General features: G+C 39.3%; 1 protein-coding gene across 1 annotated transcript in view; it reads right to left on the reverse strand.

Moving 5' to 3' along the window:
* Positions 1 to 24,297, reverse strand: part of LOC122770138 (GDNF family receptor alpha-2-like) — an 81,932-nt gene that overhangs the window by 50,265 nt on the left and 7,370 nt on the right. The window contains exon 3 of the mRNA XM_044027141.1: positions 10,351 to 10,437. Within this exon, the coding sequence (XP_043883076.1) occupies positions 10,351 to 10,437 (87 nt within the window). The remainder of the gene's footprint in view (positions 1 to 10,350; positions 10,438 to 24,297) is intronic.

Here is a 24,297-nt window from a genome sequence, read left to right on the forward strand (position 1 = left end):
ATGTGTCCCTCTATGGCGAGCCCATGCTTCATCACTTGATTTGATTTTGTTATATTCCCACTAGTGTTCAGTCCAATTTGATTTAACCGGTGAAACTATGCATTAATATTACTTATTGTGCTCGGTTTATACAGCAGCCAAACGGGGATTCTCGACAGATTTCCTCTGGGGAAAGAATGACGCGGCGATATTCGGTATCATTTGATGATTGAGTTTCTCCCACTAACAAAGAAAGGGTGTCATGCGTGTGTGTCTTCTCTTTTCACAAGCCTAACCATATCACACAGGTACAAATGAGTATGAAAGTTTATATGAACATTGTTAGCAGGAGGAGAAAATAAAACAGAACAGTGCTGTTTTTTTGTTTTTTTTACATATATTATGTCACTGTTACCGCAGCTCTGATGCTGATAATATCAGTGTCACACTGAGCCAAAGCATAATCATGTGGTATTATTGTATCTTTTAATTTCAACGATGTAGGACATGTTGGGTTAAACATGAGATAGGGGGGCTGTCTCCACTGCACCCTGCTGTCTGTTAGCGGAAAACCAGCCTTGCAAGAATCAGGGCCACCGACCCCAGAGTTTTCAATTTCAGGGGGTCTCGGGAAGAATTGAGAAACACAAATTGCTTCCACACACACACACACACACACCAATTCACACACATGTTGTTTTTTTTTTTTGCAAAAGTGAGGATAAAGCAGTAGACGGTGGATGGATGGATGTTTACGGTGGTGGAGTAAAAATATGGACTTACTGTAGGGGGCGCTCTGTAGAGTTGAAAGGCGTAAACGTGACCAGACTTGTTTCCACTTTAAGGCTCCGTTTGAACGCTTTTCATGCTTCTGTGGTGCACAGTGTGTGTGTGTGTGTGTGTGTGTGTGTGTGAGTTTTTCCTTCACAGCAGAAGCTGATTGTGCTGATTACCTGGACACACCTGCGTCTAATTAAGTCATCAGATCTATACTTCTACTGCTGATCGCAGCACAGACTTTTGTTAACACACTTTAATTCGTTTCATGAACACTACTAGTGTGTTTTTTTTTATCTCCTATACTTGCATATTATTTTATAAATGATTATATATTAATTGACACTGTTCTAATACTTGTTTGAGCATGAATTTAGGGTGCTCTTATTTTCCTATTTTTGGTCACAAGTCATTCAGGTTAATGGGCGGCATAACTTAAAGGTACAGTGTTAAAGATTTAGTGTCAAAACACAAAACAGTTTAGTTTAGTTTGTCCACTGTGGGCTACTGTAAAAACATGATCATAAATGTATCTTCAATTTATATTCTTTCTTTTTTGCCAAATTGACCTACTTTTTACACATTGGAACTTTAAGTTGAATAAGTGTGATTATATTATCAATGTAGACATTGGGGCTGCAAAGTTAATCACAGAATAATCCAAGTCTCAATATGACTGAATGAATACATGAAGTTTGTTCATCGAAAATTCATATTAATGCGCTTTAAAAAAATGATGTGTGGAAATGATTGGTTGTACCGATCATATCGCAATCAGAGTATCTTTTCTGACAATCTTGTGCAGCTCAACCAGACAAATCTGACTAACTTGATTCACCCATTCACTAACACTGTCACAGGCAAAAGCATGAACCCGTTTTTTTGTTTCGTTTTAACGGAGAATACATTTTTTTGGAAATAAAATTTGAAATTTGGTAAGTGTATGCAGGATCACACGCTCTACCAGCATACTGGGTTTCATCAGGATCAGATTCAGATTAGGGATTTGGCGGCGATTTAAATTTAACTTGGAAAGTCCCATCTAAAAAGTTGAGATGTGTTTATCTCAGCGACATCTTCACAGTTCAGGATGAATTTTGTCATGTTTATGTAAAACTGTCATAGCTATAGGCACGTAAAGTTTTAAGCCTTGGAGAAGAGCTGTGCTCTCGGACTGCTCTTGTTTTGTTTTGTTTTGTTTTATTAATGGCATTTCCACTCACTGGTAACCAGGGGTCACTTCTCCCTGCAGTCAGCTGTCAGTGTCGTCCTGTGTTCACACACTCACTCTCCTCTGCAGCCTCTGCTCTCCGTCCAACTATCATCTCCAACATTTATCACATGATGTATGTCCTGACAAGGACCCTCTGCCCTGATGTGACACAGGTGTCGCGCTGTCAGCGGCTGCTGTCATAGCTGTTTCACTGTCATTTGGGGTTTTTTTCTGGGCTCGACGACACCAAAGCGAACAATAACCCGAAGAAAACCTACTACTATATATTCATAGAACAGAAATGAGACTCCTTGAATACAATCTGAGCAGATAAGATCAGTCGTTTCTCACCTTCATGGGAATAAGAAGTGCTTTTTGGGAATATCAGTGTAATGTAAACAGGGGCTGAACAGCTTATTATACTCAAATCAAAACTGCAATTTAAAAAAACAGTAGAAACCACAAAGGCTGCAGTTTTAGCGAATGTGATGGAGCGTTTTCTAACCAAGGCTTTTTGCCTCACTATAATACTTGTTTCAAGTTCTGTTCCTTCCTAATATGTTGGTGTTAATGCTGCTTTGTATCATGATCAGCTGCTCTTTGTGGTTTCTAAAACACAGCTGAAGCTCAGAGGAGATCAGTCTTTCACAGTTGCAGCCCCTGCACAGTTGCCTGTTTCTTTATTTAATTACTACTGTATAACACAACTGCTTGTTGTTTTTAAATGTATTTTTTACGCCTGTTTCTTTATTTAATTACTACTGTATAACACAGCTGCTTGTTGTTTTTAAATGTATTGTATGTATTGAATCTGTCAATGACATCATTTTCAAATGTTTGCATATAATATTTGCATTGATTTTGCCTTGATATAAACAAATTCTATGAGTTATTTCTCAGAGGTGTGGCCATATACTGTATATATGACCGGCACCTTGTCAGTTTTTGCAACCAGACGCTTATCAGATGATACTAGCTGTCACTCACACTGGTATCATGACGTGAAAAGGAGAAGCTCATTTTACCATTGAGTTTGCGTCCTTTCGACTTCCTACGCTTCAATTTTGAAACCCCAGTGTCCAGAGACTGTGTCCAGGGTCACACGGCAGAGCAGTGACTCGTACCGTTGCTCAACTCTTGATTCAACCGAGGGACTTTCCATGTGTAGTTTGTGGGTTCTCCCCGTGTGTGTGTGTGTGTGGGTTTTCTCCGGTTTCCTCCCACAGTTGAAAAACAAGCAAAAGTTAAGTGGACACTCTAAACTGACTGTGTGAATGTGAGAGTGAATGGTTCTTCGTCTCTCTCTCTCTGTGTGTGTGTGTGTTTGCCCAGTGATGGACTAACGACCGGTCCAGGGTGTGACCCCGCCCCCATAGATCAGAGTTTCACAAATGTTTTATATCAAGTACCACCTGAGAAAATATTCAGCACTTCATTTGTGTACACAGTGGTGTAAATAGGTCGAGGAGGCAGATTTATTCCCCATAATCATCACCCTCCTCTTCCTCACATATGCTTCACACACTGGTGTAGTGACGTTAGACTACAATGGAGAGAGAGATGAGGCGACTCATATACAGTTGAACAGTATTCCTGATTTTCTAAAGTACCACAAGAGGGAGCTCGCATGCCACTGGTGCAACATGTACCACAGTTTGAGAACCATGGAGCTAGAGCATGAGTAAGTGAGAATTACGTCCATTTTTGGCATATACAGTCGATGCTTTTGAGCTCGAGGTTGGTTCTGTAACTGGGGCTGGCTTGATACCAAGGTCACAACCTTGAGCTTTACACCGACACTGTGGTTTTACATGTTTTAAACGATGAACTCGCTGTTCACAACACATTTGTGCTGAGTCATAACCAGCCATTTCAAAAGCATGATGCTCCAACTGTCTACCAAATATTCTGTTCCCATAAATCACAATCAGAATAAGAAATATTTTATTAAGCCCTGGGGAGGGGAGTAGCTTCATTGAAAGAAGACGCAGAAGTAAACATCACTCAACGTGCCTGAGCCAAAATGCTGCTTCTGTCGCTGAGTTTCTGCTAAGTTATATTTAAGGTTTAAGTGTTGTATCAAATTTCATGTTTTCATTTGTCCTGATGTGTGATTTTGACCCGCGTCAAACACATGTACAACGCTCAGCGTCGTATCATGTATTCATGAGCCGTTTTTTTTTTTCCAACTGTCAAAGTGAATGGTTCAGTCTCCAGCGCCGCTACCTCTACAAGTCTGGGCAACACACTTCCCCCACTGTGTGTCGGCAGCGTGCGAATGGCTATGACAGACGTGTGATGGAAAAAGTGCCGCACAAGGTTGTGCTGTGTAATGTTTGAGTGAATAGGCTCAAAAGCGCTAGCTGCAGCAGGGCTGTCAAACTCATTTTAGTTAAGGGGCCACATACCGCACTATTTGATCTCAAGTGGGCCGGACCAGTCAAATAATAGCATAATAATCTATTAACAACAAGGTTTTTTACAAAACATATTATGAACAACCTGAACTTTCTTGAGAAAAATAAATGCAATTTTAAACAATATTATGCCTAAGTTTACTGCGTAAGGCCCTGGTATACTGTACGAGTTGGGTGTGCGTGGAATTTAATCCCCGCCCACCAAGCAGAGAAAAATATTTCATTACAAACTTGTATTACAATTAACAGATCACAGTGGATCTACAATTGTTCTGCAATATTCAATTTTCACAAATTCATCCTATGGGCCAGATCGGACCCTCTGGTGGGCCGATTCTGGCCCATTGGCCGTACGTTAGACACCCCTGATCTACAGTAAATACAGACCATTTAACAATTTCCTCGTATGGATGATGGAAGTGTCTCTCCTGCAGGTGGGTCTGCATGTTTACCATCATTTTACATAATTCATCGTACATAATTAATCTCTTCCGCAAATCTGTCTTCAAAATGTGCAGCACTTGGTTTTTTAATGACACCAGGAATGTGCTGTTGTTGGGACTCTGCGGGTCGTTCATCCTGTAAAAACAGATTCTTCAACAGTGAGAGGGGAAGGCACAGAAGAGGAGGAGCCAGCGCCAGCACTGCCTTCACACACACACAGCATAGAAAGTGCTGTAAAATACAAAAAAAAGAGCCCACTGTTTAAAGTGGTCACTCCACAATCAGGGGATAAAACACTGCTGATACAGGTGCACAGTGTCAGGAAAAGCAGAAGTCAAACCAGGCTTCCTTTTTTTTTTTACTGTCGTCACTGTTGCAGGAGAAACAGAGGACGAAGAGAAGAAATACTTTTGCCCTTCTTTAAGACAAAAAACCCCATGGGTGTTAAACTTTTGTCTTTCTGCGTGTGTACGATGCATGCAAATGTTCCCTCTGAAGATAAGCCAACACTGAGGGGCTAAAATAAAACTACTCATTAGGAGTGAAAGTCCTGTGTGATATAGTTTTGCAGGTGTCACTTGGGAGAATGCAGAAACAGACTCCATATGCTCCGTTTCATTTAGACTTCGCAGTGTGAGAGTGTTTAGTCGAACAGAGTTCTCCTTTTCTATCACAACTTTTGTCCCTTATCTTACTCTCAGACAAAAAAAAAAGAACTTTTAAAACAGAGATTATTTTTCAATTTGCTACCTTTGCTTCAAGAGAATATACATTCCCCTGCCCTCGTCAGCCGACCAGATATCACATTCCCTATGCAGTCTAAACATTTAAAGACATGATAATGAATATTTTATATGGTTTGGAAAATTAAGTGAGAAGCATTTTCATAAAAGAAGTGTGTAATTACTTATCTGTTTGCCCACAGTTTCTTCTCAGAGCCACAATCAATTACTCTGTCTTCAGAAATGATAAATAATGAGGAAACCTTGCGGCTAAACAATTTTCTGAGCGCAAATCCAATATTTCACCTTGGAGAGAATAGAGGTGGCAAAATGGATACAGTAATGAGTCCCCTGTTATGTCTTAATATGTACGCGGTGAACTGCACCGCACTATGTTTTATAAGAGCACTTGTTCTCGTACAGTGGTAATAAACATCAGCAGCTGCACTTTTATCATCTTTGACTGTTGCACGTCAAAAACAGATACCAGGAACAAAGTACCAAAGAAACGACCACATTAATTCTCCATAATTTTACCCATTTATAAAGATTTAAGATCCACATCAGATGAGCTACATCATACGATAGACTTCTTAAACAGGAATAGATCCCTTTTTTCATCTAATGTGCCGATTAAGGATCACTGAATTGAGCAGTTTACAGATATGCTGCTGCCACCATAGATAAAAAAAAATATGGAAAGATTCTCATTCATCCAGGTCATAGTTCTGCAAAAGTCACTGAATCAGTAGCAAGTGCACTGTTGTTTTCATGAGGATGTTTCAGCTTCATCCAAGAAGTGAAACTCAGGAATTCAGTCCAAGTGTAATGTAACAAAAAGAAAAACTATATTTGATTTGATTGTGGAGACAAATACAAATGTGTTGTAAAGTCAAACCTTAAAAATAACACATAAATAGATAAAATGATGAGAAACACTAGAATTAGTCGACTAAAACTAAACTAAACGAAAACTAAAACATCTCCGATGACTGAAAATATGACTTAAACTAAACTAAACTGGTATTTTAGTCATAAGACTGTAACTAAAACTAAATCAAACAGTGGTGAATTTGCACCTGGATCAACAAATACACTGCAAAAACAGTTAGGAATAAGCCAGATATTATTGAATGAATGTAAGATTGTCTTTTATTAAGAAAATTAATTTACCTATAGTGTAAGCTAAAAGTCTAGAGTACTTCAAACTGGCTTGTAAATTTGCCACTTTCAGACTATAATGTTCTTAAAATGAGGAAAAACAGACCAAAAACTAGACAAATACTGAGAAAGTTGTACTTATCACAAGAGAAGACATTATATCAGGTAAGAAATGTTAAAAATTAATAAAATAATACAACTGATATTCATTTACTTGATTAAGCTGAATCTGTCAATCTGCGATAATCTGCGTTTTACTTCTGTCTTTTATTTTTCTCTTATTCTTTTGCAGTATAACATTACTAGATACCCACATTCACTGGTTTTCACCTGAGTTTTTAGTTACACTTAAACTCCAGTGTGTCCTGATGACCCTCATTAGCCTCCAACCTGTCATAGAAACTGCCTGTGAGAGTCGACTACCGTCGTAGGAGAGCTCGGGGTTTGTTAATGACGGTCATTAGCGTGTTAAAGTTAGTAAAGCTGTTCTTTCATCTCTCCCCAGGAGAGGAAACAACTTGTCTCGTTTAGCGTCATGTGACCACAGGTGACTTTAACACTGGTTAACGACCATCGTTAACAAACCTGGAGCGTGGTTGACTCTCAGTGGCAGTTTCTGTGATGGAGCAGCACGCGTGGAGTTCCACATTTCACAGAGACAGGACCGTACTGTGTTGACTTTGCATGTTACACAGTGGCATAGTGGTTAGCACTGCTGCCTCACAGCAAGAAGGTGCTGGGTTCCCGGTCTGGGACCTTTCTGTGTGGAGTTTGCATGTTCTCTAGAGTATTGAAGTTCACAAATGAGGCGAATCTTTTGAACGGCTCTTTTAAATGAACGATGAGAAACGAGTCACAGTTGCGTGCCGTTCTTTTTTATATACAAATTGACCACGCTGCCTTCACGTGACCGGCTCGTGACATCTTCTGTGTCAACTAGGGGGAGGAGCCGTGCACACAGCGCAGCCCGATTGACCAAGTGAGTAACTCGTTATTTCAAATTAGTTTGCACCTTGCTATTGTTGCCATCGTTTTTTCTGTATTTCTATATTTTACCTTTGTTTTTCTATCATATATATACATTTTTTCAGATTCATTATTCTTATATATTATTGTGTATTTTTGTGTTTTTTTAGGTGAGGGAAAAGCCAAAATAGTGATATCACTGTAAAAGCATACAGGGAATGTTTACAATGAAAATACAAGCCAAATGAAAATATAATCAATATTTCATAAAAAAAAATCCTAAAGTTGCCTTCTAAAAAATAATTCAAATATAAGAACTAGCCAGTGTTTTTGGAGGGAACGGCTCCTCAATATCCGGCTCACTTCAAAAAAACATAAATCCCAGCTCTAATTGTTCTCCCCTTGTCTGCGTGGGTTTCCTCCAGGCTCTCTGGTTTCCTCCCACCATCAAAACATGTTTCAATGTTTGTTATGTTTGTAATGTTAGACACATTCTGGGCAGGTTGGCCCCTTGTGGCTGCGTGCATAGTTTGCAGCAGCTCTGATCATCCCTCCATCTGACTTGGCAATTGTTGTTATATAACATCAGTAAAAAAAAAGATCCTTTCCTTTGTTTTCCTTTCTCTCTGTGTTGGTGTGGCTTTTCCTCCGTCGTGTGGTCCAGTTTCCTTCCACCATCCAAACTTGTGTTGTGTCCTGTCAGTGCCACTGACCAAAGCGCCGACATTCAACCTGGAGTTGTTCCCCCGGGCGCTGCTCGGTTGGCTGCTCACTGCTGCTGTGTAGCTCCGAGTAGAAATTGCAGAGAGCAAATTTCCCCACATTGATAAAGTTAACCTCACCTTAAGATTAAATTCCTGAGGTCTCACCACAAACCTTCAGAGCTGAGGAAGCCTCTTGGATGAGAGGCGAGACGTCTTCAAGTCCATTTGCTCCTGATTCACTGACATGAGATTGAGTTTCCCACTCAGCTCTGAGAATCGGCTACAGCACTCACTGTGTCCGTGAAGGAAAAGTTATTTTATCTTTATCTTCAAAGCTCTTATTGGATTAATTTCTAATGACAAACGAGTCAATTTTGAAATGAGCAGTTATTAAAATCATACATTATATCCTTGTTACAGAGAAACTCTGATTATTATGTAACTAATGACTCACAAAAAACAGCTTTCAGTGTTTTTGTAGTAATATTTTCTAATCTGATCTAAACCTCAGTTCCTTTTGCGTCACTTGGACATTTCACATCATCTCACTGCCTGCAACTCTTTTAAATGAAACTGTTGGATGATTTGTAGCTTCTGTGTTTTTGTGTTGTTTTGCATCATTGTGTTTTTTTATACGTTTTGCAAAGAAGCAAAGCCTAAAGTCTTTCCTTGCAACTTTTGGAGTGGATTTTATTGCACAAACAGTTTTACAACTTATTCCACTTTCATATTTGTTAATTACTCCCCCATGTGTCACCTTTTGCGCTGTAGTTTTTTTTGGTTTTTGTTTTTCAGTTACTGTGTTCATGAATTGTAGATTTTCTTGTCATTATTTGCCACATTCTTGAAAGTCTATTAAATCTTACTCTGCTATAATTGCTGAGCCGACGGTGCATTTGCTGCATTTATTAGAGAAAAGCAGCCAAAGGAAATAAAAGTGGCCAAAACACAGGAAGCGTATTTCAAATGAAAGAACTATTTGTAAATCAGCATGATTGGATTGGAAATTTTTAGGCGCAATATTTCAATCCAGGACGAAACTTTGAAACATTTTCTGTCATCAAAACAACAAATTTCAGTTTGCGCTTCCTAGATACGCTGAACATGCACTTAAATCAGAGGAGGCAGTTTGCCATCATCGCTAAAAAGTCCAAACTAATCAAAGCCTGCACTCTTATTCTGGTGCTCTCTACTTCTTCCAATACATCAGACAAGCGCAGCACAAGTGATACACTGCTGATTTCAAGCCAAGGGGATTATGCAAAAAAGCATGTCTTTCCTTAACCTCCCATTGATAAAACAAAGCCAGATACATCAGCCAAGAGAAGAGGAAAATGTGCCGTCTGCAGTGTTTGCAGATTGCTTTTTCTTTTTCTTTTTTGGCTAAAAAAGAAAAGAAAAGAAAAAAAAAAAGGGAGAGAACATCCTGTGGACATTTCTGCCAAAACAAAACAAAAAAATAGAATCTTTAAATGACAGGCGTCCTCATCCTCATCCTCCCTGTGTCCACTCTCATACGCCGCGTTCTCGCTGCACTGCATTAGCCACTGTTGCCATGACATATAATAAGACCTGTATTGATTAGTGATACCGTGATGGTAATAATCAGTAAATAAAAAAGCCCGGCTATAGCTCTCTTGTTGAGTGGTGTGCTGTTTAATTAGTTAAACCAAAGGAAAGCAAAATCAATGGCTGGAAAATATATGGGGTAATGACTGTATATGGTTGAACCCACAAGTCCATAAACAACCGCTGCACTAATATTCATTACCAGACAAGGACAGCTGAATGGTGGAATGCCACTGAGGGAAGACCAACAAAGGCTCCTCAGACTTTCTCTATGGATTATATTTTTTGGATTCCTAAAGGAATTCCATTTCCAACCCCGTCTGCGATGAATATTAACGTCACATTCTCACTCATGTGACAAAGCACAGAGCATTCATTTGAGATGAAAGCAGTAATACCTGATGAGATAGAAGCCAAGCGGAAAGCGTCGGGGTGTCGGTTCGGTGCGACGGGCTCATACGGAGATGAATCATCCATATCTCCACCTGAAAGAAAAATAATGACAAAGATTCATTATCGCGCCACAAAAACAGAGAGGTAATTGAATTCACACTCAAACGTAGGAGTAGTGATGTGTGCCTAAAAGGCTACAAATGCTGACAAAAGACAATTTTCTAGCATTTAGTGAAAGTCCATTTTTGTAGCTCGTCAAAACTGTGCAAGTTTAAGTGCAGTTCAGTTCCCTGAAAGACATATGTACAACTTATGTGATCAATTAATCAGTCATTTACTAACAGAGTATCTGTTTGGTCCATAAAATGTTAGAAAATGTTGAAATATGTTGATCAGTGTTTGTCAAACCTGGAAATGAAGATGTTTTTGTTTTATCCACAAACAAAAATGAGTCAGATTAAATTATATCTTTGTTAAATGGAGCAAAGAAACCAGAAAATATTCACCTTTAAGGAGCTGAAAAATCTGAAATCCTGATTTAATTATTAAAAGAACACTCAGACTGATCAAATTGATCATCAAAATAGTTGAAAATGTATGTATTAACTGATTAGCTGATAAGTGACCAATCAAAATAATCAACAGATTAATTTATTATGAAAATAATCAGAAGTTGCAGCTATAATTACATAAAATGTTAATCATTTGATCATCGCAATTATTCAGTTTTAATGATTTCTTTGTTATATGGAGCAAAGAAACCCGAAAATATTCACATTTAAGAAGCTGCAAAATTCAGAAAACTTGTTTTAATTCTTTTAAAAACTAACTGAGAAATTGTTTCAGCTCTATATGTACCTTCACAATGCTGTGGTACCCACTGAAAATATGAGACAAAAATGAAAAATTATGACATTTTGATGATTTATTTGCATGGATAAAAAGCAAATTCAACTACAATATGTCAGACACACCAAATCCAGCCTTAAACAACTCTCTGAGCACAAAACTGCAATCCGTACAGGTAACCTGGATGATGCAACTGCAAAACCAAAAAGCACAGCTGACTCAAATCACTGGGTCGTTACCAGGCTTCTGCAGAGCTTGTTGATGAGCTGACTATTTGAATCAGGTGTGTTGGAGCGTGGAAACGTCTAAACCATGCAGGGCAGTGGGTGCCACAGACCAGGACTGGGAAACACTGCTCTAAACAGTTTGCAGCCGTCTCGATTTACTAGCTCAGCGCTGCTGCTGCCCCCCCCCATCTGTCTTGACATAAGATGAATCACTTCCTGTGTGCAGCGGCGTATTTTTTGCAGGCAACATGAGATCTAAACGGCACAGTACTTAGAGGAGTCGCGTGGAGCTGATATTGTGTGAAGTCATTCAACAATGGTTTGAATATAACGAGAGTTTTGTTTGCATTATAACTTACATACTACAGCTTTAAATGTAACACAATACTACAATGTTGCCTCTGGTGCCAACTATAGCCTCTTTCACACTATAATTAACAGATATACCCAGCTTTTTTAAAACCTGTGTGACTATGAAAATGCGATTAACACCGCTCCCATTGCCAGAGGCTGCTTTAGTCCTGTGGAGTATTCGTCTTTGCTGAGGTTTAATTTTAAAAAACAGTTTAAACCGACAGAGTAAAAAATGTTCAGTACATCTCCTCTGCAAACAACGTGTTGCCGGATCTGTTTGTTCAAAAAAAATCTAATTAGCACTCAACTGACTCAGTCCCTCCCGTGTGCCTGCTTCTCTGTAGGCCCTAATCCTGCATTTAAAATTCATAGCCATTCGGTGTGATTGAGACAAACCCTCCAGTGTTTAATAGCCTGGCATTCTGATCCCAGCAGAAACACAGAGAGGGTGTTTGTGGGGGACGGGTCTGAGGGCTCACTGCTACAAATGAGGGGGGGAAAAAAGTCAGAGCCCCAGTGGGTGCAAAACTGTGCTGCCTCGACAACCAATCAGTAGATCCAATCAATAGATACACTACAGTTTGTTTGCAACATGGACTCCTCTGAAAAGATAATGCAGGCTGATAAAAGCTGTCTCCTATCTGCAAGCTGTGTGTGTGTGTACACTTGTGTTTATGTCTTTGTGAGGTCCTTATGGGGACATTTTGTCTGGGCCCCACAACTTTAAGGTGCTTTTTCAGGGTTAATACCTGTTGTTAGGGTTTTAGAGTTAGGGTTAGAAGTGGGTTAGGTTAGACACTTAGTTGTGATGGTTAAGGTTAGGGTAAGGGGCTTGGTAATGCATTATGTCTATAAGGTGTCCTCACTAAGGGAAGAACAACTTTGTGTGTGTGTGTGTGTTATTGTATTTGTGGGTTAGGGTTAGGGAGTGAGGACATTTTGTCTGGGCCCAAAAACTGTGCTTTTTCAGGGGTTAAGCCCTGGTTTTAGGGTTAGGGATAGGTTAAGGGTTATATAGATTAAGCATGTAGTTGTGATGGTTATGGTTAGGGTAAGGGGCTTGGTAATGCATTATGTCTATGAGGTGTCCTCACTAAGGGAAGAACAACTTTGTGTGTGTGTGTGTGTTATTGTATTTGTGGGTTTGGGTTAGGGAGTGAGGACATTTTGTCTGGGGTCAAAAAAAAATTAAGGGTTAAGATTAAGCATGTAGTTGTGATGGCTATGGTTAGGGTAAGGGGCTCTTTCTCCTCAGCAAGAATGCTCTACAAGAATGTATGTGTGTCATGTGAACAATTCAATTTCAAATAAGAGTTAAAAAAAAAAACAAGAATCAACAACAAGAGGCATAATATAATTCTAAAAAGTGGTAAAAAGTTGTGTGAGTTGAATTCATCAAATGAAAACTAATCAAAAGCAAGTAATGATTGGGTCGGCCTGGGTGAAAGAGCGAGCTGGTGAGGCGGGCATATGAAAGAGAGGAGACAAGACTGAAGACAAAAAAATGAGGGCACTCAAAAGACCTGAGAGCTTAAGGAACTTTTATGAAATGTGCCAAACTCAGCAACTGTGACACAAGTAAGTGCTGTGCTAAATTAAAGGCGGCACAAAGAATTGGCACTAATGTGAGGGACACTTTGCTGTTTATTGGTCTCTCGGCTGAAGCAGCAGCAGCAGAACAGTTTACTGCTGGAGGTGAAGAAGAGGTTTTTCATATGATCATAATTTCTGTTTGGTCCACGCGGAGAAAAGAAAATGGCCTAAGATTTGTGAACACGGTCACACTCGATACTTCACGGGTAGTTCTTTATCCACCCCCATTTACATCAATATTGACAACTGTAACAACGCGGAGCAGCTCAGCCGGCCATTCTCTGAGCACATGTAGCTATTGACATCTGGCAGAGTAGAGGATTGTTTGTGTGTTTGAGAGAGAAAAGAGGAGTGTAGAGAAGGCAGTGGAGAAAATCACATGAGTCTGAGTGTAAAGCCCCTTTTTCCACCGTAGGGAAATTAAATTAAACTTTCCTTCAACCCAAATAAGTACTTACCCGCGATGACCACCTTTAAACAAGACCTTGGAGGAAGAACTTATTCACTTTTTTTTAAGGCGTTCTCTTTAGATGTTCATGATTGTCTGATAATAACATCTGTCGCCCTTTTACGTGCAGATGGTTTTATGAGTCGCAAAACAAGAGGAGCAGCTGAACAACTTGAGCAGCGCCCAACGCGGGCTCGTTGGGCGCCTTTCAACTACTTCTTACCACCACCTACTGGACTGAAGATGTAGTGCAGTTTCTTATACCCCTCCCCCATACATCATCAGCCTGATTTGATACATTTTCCCAGAACTTTGAGGTGCGGTGGAAATGCAAACCAAACAGATTACCAGCAATTATTTTCCCCTAGATAAATAAGTTCCTGGTAATGTTGGTAGAAAAGTGTCCTTCCTGTAAATGTAGGTTTTTGAAGTAAAAAAACGTAGAGCAGGGGTCTCTAACTCAATTGGGATGAGCATTGAGTCTTTAGTTCTGTCAGGGGTGGGTCAATATGAGAAGTTAAAACGCAATATTCCATGGTGATATTGCAATAAAGATATTCGTAATGATATTTCACATCAAATTTCAAAGTAAAAGTGCTTCTTTTGATATGGAATGATGAAAAGCTGACAATAAAAAAAATGATGCAAAGTGAATCTATAAAAAGCAAAAACAGAGATAATAACATGTGGAAAACTGTAATTTAAACACTAAACAAGCTTAATGTTGAATGAAATACATTTAATAATGTGATCATTATCACCAAATGTCTCTCTTGTTATCATAAAAATATTGCTAACAAACTATATTTAGTATTCTGTCTACATTCGGTCATGTCTCTGGCAGCTGCGTCTTGGCCACAGGTGCTGTGTTTACAAGGGTCTTGGGACCTCTGCCGTAGAGTATTATTTATGTAAGTTAACACACTCTTCTTTTATAAGAAACTTGATAAATGCTGCCAAGTACACTTTGAAACTATTTTTGTTCACTCAATTTATTTGACATTTTGATGACCTGTTACATTCAGTGTATACATTTCCATCTGTAGACCCGAGACAGATAGATGCAACATAATTAACACGTAAAAACACATAGTAACACACAGTGACACCTACACTGTATTAAGTACGGCCACAAATAACAATGGAAAGTGCCAGTGATATAACTGCATTGCAGTGCAGCCATAAAATGCAGAATGGAAAGTGTTATCCATTAAATGGTTCTCTAAATGTTTGTTATTATTAAACTGGTATATTTATAAGATAATTGGCCTAATATATCAGCCCCAATCATAGGCTGAATCAACCATCAGCTACACTGATTTCTAATGATCAGCATCAATATCTGCCATAGAATTATCCATGATAATCAACCTCTACTTTCTTGTTTTACCTTTTGTGTGTATATGTGTTATAATAGGCCTATATGCACGTACGGCACTTTCAGTGTATTTCGGTGTCTTTTTCCGTGTGACCTCTGTAAATGTTGGGCTGCTGGACTCGAGGTCTCTGTCTGTGTAATTACAACAATTATGCGAAAGGCTTTAAAGCAGTGTTTTCAAGGCTACCAATTACTCTGCAAACAATCACCTTAACCCTCCTTCCGTGTCATTTTTTTGGAGCAGTAACCAGGCTGTAACCACTTATAGTAGCTAAACACGTACAGTGTGTTTAAAAAAGAGAAAAGGGAAAGACGTGGAAGGCTTTTTCCTGGACTGTCTTTGTGTTAGAGTGTGACAGCAATGTTCTCATTTGCCAAAATCAAGACACGTACCTTAGTTAGCTTGCTAGCAAGATAGCTAGCTTAATAGTTAGCTAATTAAGTAGCTTAATAGATAAGAAAGCTACCTTAAAAGTGAACAACTAGTTAGTTACATACTATCTTTGTTCCTACAACTCAGAATAAAGAAATATGAGAGATTAAATACACATCTAAGCAAGAATAAAGGAAAATATTCGATTACTAAATGAATGTCTTTTAATGAATGTCTTTTAGGAATTAAAACACTTTTTTCTGCTTTCTTTGCGCCATATAACAATTACATCATTAAAAACTGAATAATTTTTGGTTCATTTCCATGTTTAAACACTGATCAACCTTTTCTGGCATTTTATGCAAGTAGAGCTGCAACTAATGATTATTTTATTAATCCATTCATTTATTTATTATTTTCTTAATTGATTGTTGGTTGTAGTTTGGTCCATTAAGGACTCTGCAACGATTACTACATTACTACAATTCACTTGTAAAATAAAAATATTGTCTGGATTATTTGCTCCATATAACAAATAAATCATTAAAACTGGATAATTTTGGTTTGTGGACAAAACAACATGACATTTTACAACGTCATCATTTCCAGGTTGATTAATTGAGAAAATAATGGACAGATTACCCGATTATGAACTTAATCATTAGTTGCAGCTGTATGTAGATGTAATAGAAGGATATACACCATAGCGGTAAAGAGAATATGGAATAAAATATTTGGAATCTAACCAAATAACAGAATATACTGCACACAGTCCAATTGTCCAGTTGTGCAAAGTTATGAAGTTGCACAGGCGCAGCTGTATTTGCAAGTTTAGTTACATAACACAGAGTCAAGAGAGTTCTCTGTCCAACAGAACAGATGTGTTATAGAGTTTTACTGCAGCTGGCAGGAAAGATTTCCTGTATCTGTCCTTTTGACAGCAAAACTCTTAGAGTCTCTTACACAGGGTCCTTCACTGTCCATCCGGTGCGTGGTGGGGAGGGTTAATTGTCCGGGTTCTACATGATAGATAATAGTTTGTAAAGTGTCCTGCTCAACAACTGTAGCACATTAAATTACACAAGTCCAAAGGCACAGCAAGGTCTGCAGTGACCCCTAAAACTAAAATGTCAAACTCCAAACCACAGGAGCTGTGGTTAATTAATTTTCTGTGCTTACTTTACTTGGATGATACTATCCATGCTGAATGAACAAAACAAAACAAAAAAAAAGAGTGCACACTGTACTCACACCCACCTTGAAAAACACACACAGCAGGAGCCTTGTTGTACTTCAAATGAAATAAATAAAGCTGCTCTTTGATAGTCACCCTGGACCCAATTATGCATCCATCAAGTAATAAAAAATTCTTCCCAGCTGTTAAGTGATAAGACGGTTTGAGCTGCGGGGCAACAACTTATCGCTGTAATTACGCGTTCGTTTGACTTCATTTGCTCTGACAGTATGGAGCATGACCGGCAAGGCTCAGACAGACAAGCAAGCCTTTCCCTAGTTAAAGCATGAGAGGAATACTGCTTTTAAATGGATTCACGGTCCTCTCCTTTGCCATGAGGGATATTATGAAGTCATTAGTCGCCATCACTCATCCTTTTCATATCCATTATCAGTGAGCTTAACTCCTGGGGTGATGGAAACTGTCCTATGGATTTTTTTTTTCATTTTTTTTTTTTGTGACATTCTTGGCAAACCGCTTATGGCTGGAAGCACAGTCAATTTTAATAACTGCCATTCAACTCACTGTGTTTTATAAAAGTGCTCTGTACTGATTATGTTCCTGTTTAATATCGATTATATATACTTTCCCATTTTGTGCATCAGGCCAGTTTGGAGAGAGAAATACTCCTGTTATGCTTCTTATTTATCTAATAGAGCGTTATTGCAACACCACTTCTGTTTTATATTAATTACATGGAAACAAAGCCCTGGCACAGCTGGAGCAGCCTGCAGCACAGCCGGAGGTTCTTTGCACAGCCATGCTGCTGGTGGTTTCATGAACTCGACTCATCTAACCAAAGGTGACAGAGTCTTTGCCGTCAACGCCCTCAAAGTTTGTTAATGAATTATAAAATATGAAACTAAATCTATTAGATGGGTAATGAATTCCAATAAACCTAATAAAATCAAATCGATATGCTGTGAAAGTGCATTTCAGCCTCTCTCTCTCTGCACCTTCACATTCAGTTAGCAAAATTGAAGTCAAATTCATGAAATTTGATTTCAGTTTGTTGAGACATTGGAAGGAGAAGATTTGCCTTTGTACTTCCTGCGACTGGTTAATCCTATCCAGATTTTTGCCGAATCACAAATATGAAGCTAAAACAACAATTTAGCAGCTCAAGTTGTTTTGTTTGTTTAACGTGAAATAACGTGAAATGAAGAAAAACTTCCCTTAAAGCCAAATGAATTGATGATGTTTTAAATTGATATACAATCAATATTATTATTGTTATTAGAGAAGTTGTGGAGTCTTTTTGATGGTTCTACAGTACTTTGGTAAGTTATGTGATCTACATGTCTAATAATATAGCATCTAGGGCTACAATCGATTAATCTGTTGATTATCTTCTCAATTAAACGAGTCACCGTTTGTCAAATGAAAATGTTGTAAAATGTTGATCAGTGTTTCTCAAACCTGGAAATGATGATGTTCTTAAATGCCGTGATTTGTCCACAAACCAAAAATAATTTAGTTTTAATGATTTCTTTGAGCAAAGAAGCCAGAGAATATTCAAACCTCAAACCATAGTGAAAGAAACACTAACATGGAGGCACATACTGTCGTCAGGCTTGATTGCTCTAGGCACTGTTCAAAATCGCATAACCACATTAGCGACAAAAGTGTCATTGTGATTAAAATATGACTGTAAAGTCTTACTGGATGTCCAGGTTTATATTTCACAAATTAATCGACTTCTGAAACTTGTCACAGGCTCCTCGAGATGTTTCCAGTGTGGAGTGGTCTCGCTTTACTTGCGCTATGTGCTTCTTCCCTCTCAAACTTACACAGAGAGAGTCGTGTGGAACTGATCTGACCTTAATCACCATTGTTTTGAATGTCATTTATAATCAAAAGCTGTCATTTGATGTTGAATTTAATAGTGTGATAATTACTATATTCTATCACCTCACTGGTCACACATGCTGTTTTTAAAGGAAGAAGAAGTTGTGGGTCATGTTTTCATTTTAACATGATAGTGAGCGGCGGGCCATATGTTTGACACCTCTGATTTAAAGCGTCACACTGTCCCTTTGCCTCATTTTATCATAATATATGCAAAATAATAATTGTAAAAATGAACAATGGGCCCTTTTATCACATATAATGAAACCACAGATGCATCTTTCATCAAATTGCACTCAACAGAACTCGAGCTGATCCGTAAACTCAGTTAACGGCTCAGCGTTTGAAGTGATATTGACATTTTAAACTCAATTTCAAATCCATACAAATAGAATATTGGATTAGCCCGGAATAATATTTGAAGTCACAATTCCAATCCAATGTGGCACCGTGAGCAAACACAGCACAGGGAAAAAGAGTGCTGAAATGTTCAGTCTCCCCTTTGGCGATGCAGCTGTAATGTTAATATGAATTGTTACAAACCCGCACCCCTAAATCAGCATTTTAATACCTGCATGGTGTCAGCTACTAAATGTGGAATACGGTGTAAATCCTGATAAAAATTTCAGTAAAAACAGCTTTATGGGATTGCAGCATATTGAGGGAAACATTAAAACAGGCGGCAGCGGCGCCACCATCCAATATATCAGCCTCTCCTCCGCATTTACCTTTTCAGATCAACATGAAAGAGGAGGAAAAGCACATAAAGTCACAGGTTCATAACTTAAATAGCCAATATTAGGCGACGTTAGTATTCTCTGTAAACATGATTAGTGCAGACGTATAAATTATCAAACAAAATAAAGTGTTTTTGGGTCTTAATTGTGCTCTGAATTTCTCCATACGGTGGGAAGGAAAACTCTTACTCTAACGAGCAGCTATTTCAATTAACGATGCAAGGAGTGAAATGGGGAGGAAGAGAGACGAGGCGAGGCCGGCCGAGCTGTAATGACAGCCGCCGGGCCTGGCACTTGACTCCTGTAGTTCACACTCATTCAGCAGCACCACTGTGAACCTTTCAGTCAGGAGTGAGTCTTAATGCTCGCATCATGACAGTATTCAGTGAACAGAATGGCCCGTCACTCACTCTCCCCCTGATAGAGAGACTGAGGTCTCACTCTGCCACAAAAGGCCAATCTGAAGCCTCGCTATACCTGGCCCTCCATTTTCACTCTCCGCGCGGTGAATGAGAGTCATCTCGCGCCGTTCACTCCACACGTACAGAAAATCGTTAGACATATTTAAGGGGGACAAACGGCTCCTGTTTTGTCATCGTCATATTTCACTGATCCCTCTTTGCATTTTTGAGATGGGCTGAAGGATGAAAGAGGAGAAGGGGGCGAAGAGATGAAAAGCTCTGAAAGACTTTATTGATCACGTCCACGAAATATTGACAGGTCCTTTCCTCTGATGATGAAGTTGCCAGCGAGCACGTGCCAGCCCAGGTCTCAAGCGCGGAGGAGGGACGAGGCGGCGAGGACACGTTCAGCATGCAGGAGTCTGCTCCTCCCGCGATCCCCTGACATACCGGCCAGGCTGGAAAAATGTTCTGCTTATGACAGTGGATGGCTAAGGTAATGACCAGTGACTGCGACTATTGCTCATAGTAATGATGGTTTCACCCAGGAATACTGTGTACCTTTGTCTCCCCTGCCTCCCCCTCTGTGCTTTCTCCCCCATAACGCTCTCTTTCTTCCCTCTCGCCATTTCAATCTTTGTTTTTTCTCCATCTCTCGCTTAAATTTTCTTCTCCTCTCATCATTTATCAACACTGTCCATCCCTCACCTCCTGTTGTCTCTCTCTCTCTCCATGGCTAGACTTCCATTAAAATGTACGGCAATGTTTTTTATATCTTCAAATATACAGTGAAAGAAAAAGACACTTTTGTTAGTTTACAGAGTTCAGCAGCAGGTGGCGCTAAAGTCAGTGTCTCTGTTGACAATTGTATGTATGTAGACGCCAGATTGACTGCTGGAGAATTATGTTGCCACCATCTTGGGAGCGGCCTTTAGTGCCAATGTGTGCGATTGTTTTCATAATTGATTAATCTGTTGATCATTTTATTGACGAATCGATTAATTGTTTTTGTAAGAAATGTAAGTTGGTGTTATGATACACTATAATAACACAATAATAGTTTATTTATTTTGGGGGATTTTAACGATTACGATATTTGGTCAATATTTTTAAGCTGTTGCTTACAGATTACACCAGGAAAACAACTTGTTTCCTTTAAAGCATTCAAGGAAAAATTCAGAGACTTAAAACTAGAAACATTGAAGACTAAAAATTGTGCAGCAAATAATAAAACAATCTCAAAGACTTGGCCAACCTGTGTGGGAGGGAGGATGCTGGTGAAAGGTCATTTTGCATATATTTAAAACAACAACCATCACGATATTACTACTTACAGTTCACTGTAGGGCTGCAACTTTACCTCGACCTATTAATCGAGTATTTGTTGGGTTTGAAAAAGGTCACAAAATGTTGAAAATGTTGATCAAACCTGGAAATGATGATGTTCTCAAATGTCTTGTTTTTGTCCACAAACCAAAATTGATTGAGTTTTAATTATTTCTTTGTTATAAGTTGAAAATTAATTTAGTAATAGATTAATAATCAATTCATTGAATCGTCAATGCGGCCCTGGTTTCTGCTACTTTCCCAGTGTGGGAGCGGCGTTCCAGTCATGCGATTTCTAAATGTCCCCTTCCATTTCACTAAAACTGTGTTTCCATTCACATTTTTGTGCCCAAAATAAATGTGCACACGCATCTTATATCCTGTTGAGCGCAGAACACAGTGCCTCCTCTGTAATATGCTCTGCGTAAGGGACCAACGTGTGGTATTAGCATGATGTAGTATCGGAACGACGACCTTTTGCAGTGCTGACTTTCATGAAAATGGAGACAATGCATCATTCCGCCTAATTGTCTGCACTACCCATCTTTCTCCGTGTGAAGATATTCGTCTCCACCCACAATGAGCTGGAACAGAGCCGTGAGGTCCACTGGTGGAGCTCACCCTCCTCGCAGCAGTTAAAGTTGTCTCGGGCAATTAAACTTCTCCGAGAGGGTTTTTCACAAAAGATCTTCTGACTTTTCCGACCCAGACGGGCAGCGGTTTCAGCACAAAGCCCATATGAAGTAATGCATGTTGTAGGCGTGAAAAATATCTTTAAAAGTGTCAATTCTGCTGCAAACATTCAGACGATAATCCACATGAGGCCCGAGGCACATGTTGTTGGAGATCCACAGCTGCCTGTACTCAATGTTTCTTTCGCAGTAATCAGTTCTTTTATGGATTCAAACTGTTGACGTTATTGCCTCACACTGACACAGGTCCACTCACCACACAAAACCACCCACTATCCATCAAGAAAGGCCGCATTGACGCATTAAATCCAGCTGCCATCTTAGATGTTGGAAGATGGAAAAAATAGTTAACAGGTCAGCATTAGCTGGTATTATAACACAACCTTAAAGTGAGTTTTCTTTAAAAAAAAAAAACAGGGGCGAACTGTTGCCTAGAAGCAACTGAATAATAACGATCAAAGAAGGAAATTTGACCCCGTATCGTACCTGCAGGGCGCGGGACAGGTTCACACAAATAAAGAATGTGTTTTGAATTTCAAAATATTTCAGAGACGTCTCCATCAACTTTGTGTTGAAATCTGTGAACTCGCTCTCTGCCGGTATTTCAAGAACAGGAACATGTGACACGTGAGTCACGTTGTTGTCACACTGAGGCACAGCAGCAGCAGCAGCAGCAGCAGCAGCAATATAGTGCAAACACCTTTCAGACACTCAGGACTCTCACTGGCCTTGTGTAACCAGACACACTCGTCCTGCTCAGACGTCTGGATTCTATTAACATGGAGTAAATGGATTTTCAAAATTACAATGAGCATTAGCAGTCGATACAAGAAATTAAGCAGCAGGTTACAGCAGATACTCATTTATCAATACAAGTGTGAAGCAACGAACAAGTAATTCCATCAGTGATTAATCTGTTGATGATTGTTTTAATTCATCCAATAAAAAGTCAGAAAATGTTGATCCGTGTTTCCCAAACCAAACAATGATGTTTTAATTAACAAACCAAATCTATTCAGTGTTAATGATTTCTTCCGACAAAGATTTAATCATTTAAAAAGCACTCAATCCGATTAATCAGTCATCCCAATATCGACACACAATATTCATTTAGCAATGAATCCATGAACTCAGTTAGTAGTTAGTCATTGCAGCCCTTCTGTTAACGTCTACAGGCAGAGTTACTCAACAGATATAACACAAGTGTGTGTGTCTGACCAGCAACACGACAAAAAGAAGCAGCCGATCGATTTGATCAGTAATGAAACTGTGGTGAAACACTGAAGCTCAGAGAAATAACAGTTACAGTTAAATGATACTGTATTTTTTTTTCTCCGACAACTTAGAATTGATGTTAATGTTTGTTTTGATCTAATCTTTATCACCAAAAAAAGGGTTGATTTTTTTGTCCACATTAGCCACTTTTCCACCAACATTTCCAGGAACTTTTATTACCAGGAACAGGAACTTGTTTACCTGGCAAAAATAGGCAGAATAAGTTCCTTTCTGCATGGAGTTTGCATGTTCTCCACGTGTGTGTAGATTTGGGGATTAGGCGAATTAGACACTCGAAATTGACCGCCAGTGTGAGAGTGGATGGTTGTTTGTCTCTATGTGTGTGTCCCTGTGATGGACAGGCGAACTCTCCTTTGTGTACCCTGCCTCTCGCTCTAAGTCAGCTGGGATTGGCACCAGTGGCCCTTATGTTGAGGATAAAGCGGTAGAAGATGGAAAGTTCAGGAAACCGACATTTCGCGTCGCGCACTCAAAGTCCCGCTGAACCTCCCTCTTCTGCTAATATCCTCAAAAGAGCCTGGACCTCGTTGTAATGACTGATAGCAAAATGAATACGTTCTTCTTCTTCTAAAGGTCTTGTTTAACATTGGGTTGCAGCCGCACCGGCGTAAACAGTTGCAAAACGTGCTACACCAATCAGGGTTCTTCAGCACATGCAGCCCCGCCCCTCTAGAGTTCTTCGTAATCTGAAAAGTGCGTATAGTCGCGAGTAGGTACTTCTCTTTGTGAAAGTCTGGGGTCAAGGGAAAGTTTTCCCTCCGGGTAATTTCGGTAGAAACGTGCCATGTTTTTGCAAAATCCCGGGTAAATGAGAAAAGCTCCTGCAATAGTAACAAAAATGGTATAGAGTAGTCTAGTAGTCTAGAAGTCAAAGTCTGAGTCACCGCAGAAGAAGGCTAAAGAGAGAAAAGAGCAACAGTAGATGCTGATAAATGATTCTGTGCAGCTTGCATCTGTAATTACAGTTGTATTTGCTAATTTGAGGAACGTGGTGGTTTCCTCATCAGTCGTCTACTGTCAATTCAGAGCCGTGGAAATGCTGCAGCTGGAGTGAGGTTTCAGTCGTCTTTAAACATCATTCTTCCTTCACGTATTCACATTCATCAATAATCAATACGTCAACTTTTCAACCTCCCACAAGAGTGAAAACTTTAAAGTGATATTTCAAGATGACTTTTTTTTTTCTTCCTGTTTCC

This window comes from Solea senegalensis, linkage group LG5, assembly GCF_019176455.1.
Source record: "Solea senegalensis isolate Sse05_10M linkage group LG5, IFAPA_SoseM_1, whole genome shotgun sequence".
Taxonomy (NCBI): domain Eukaryota; kingdom Metazoa; phylum Chordata; class Actinopteri; order Pleuronectiformes; family Soleidae; genus Solea; species Solea senegalensis.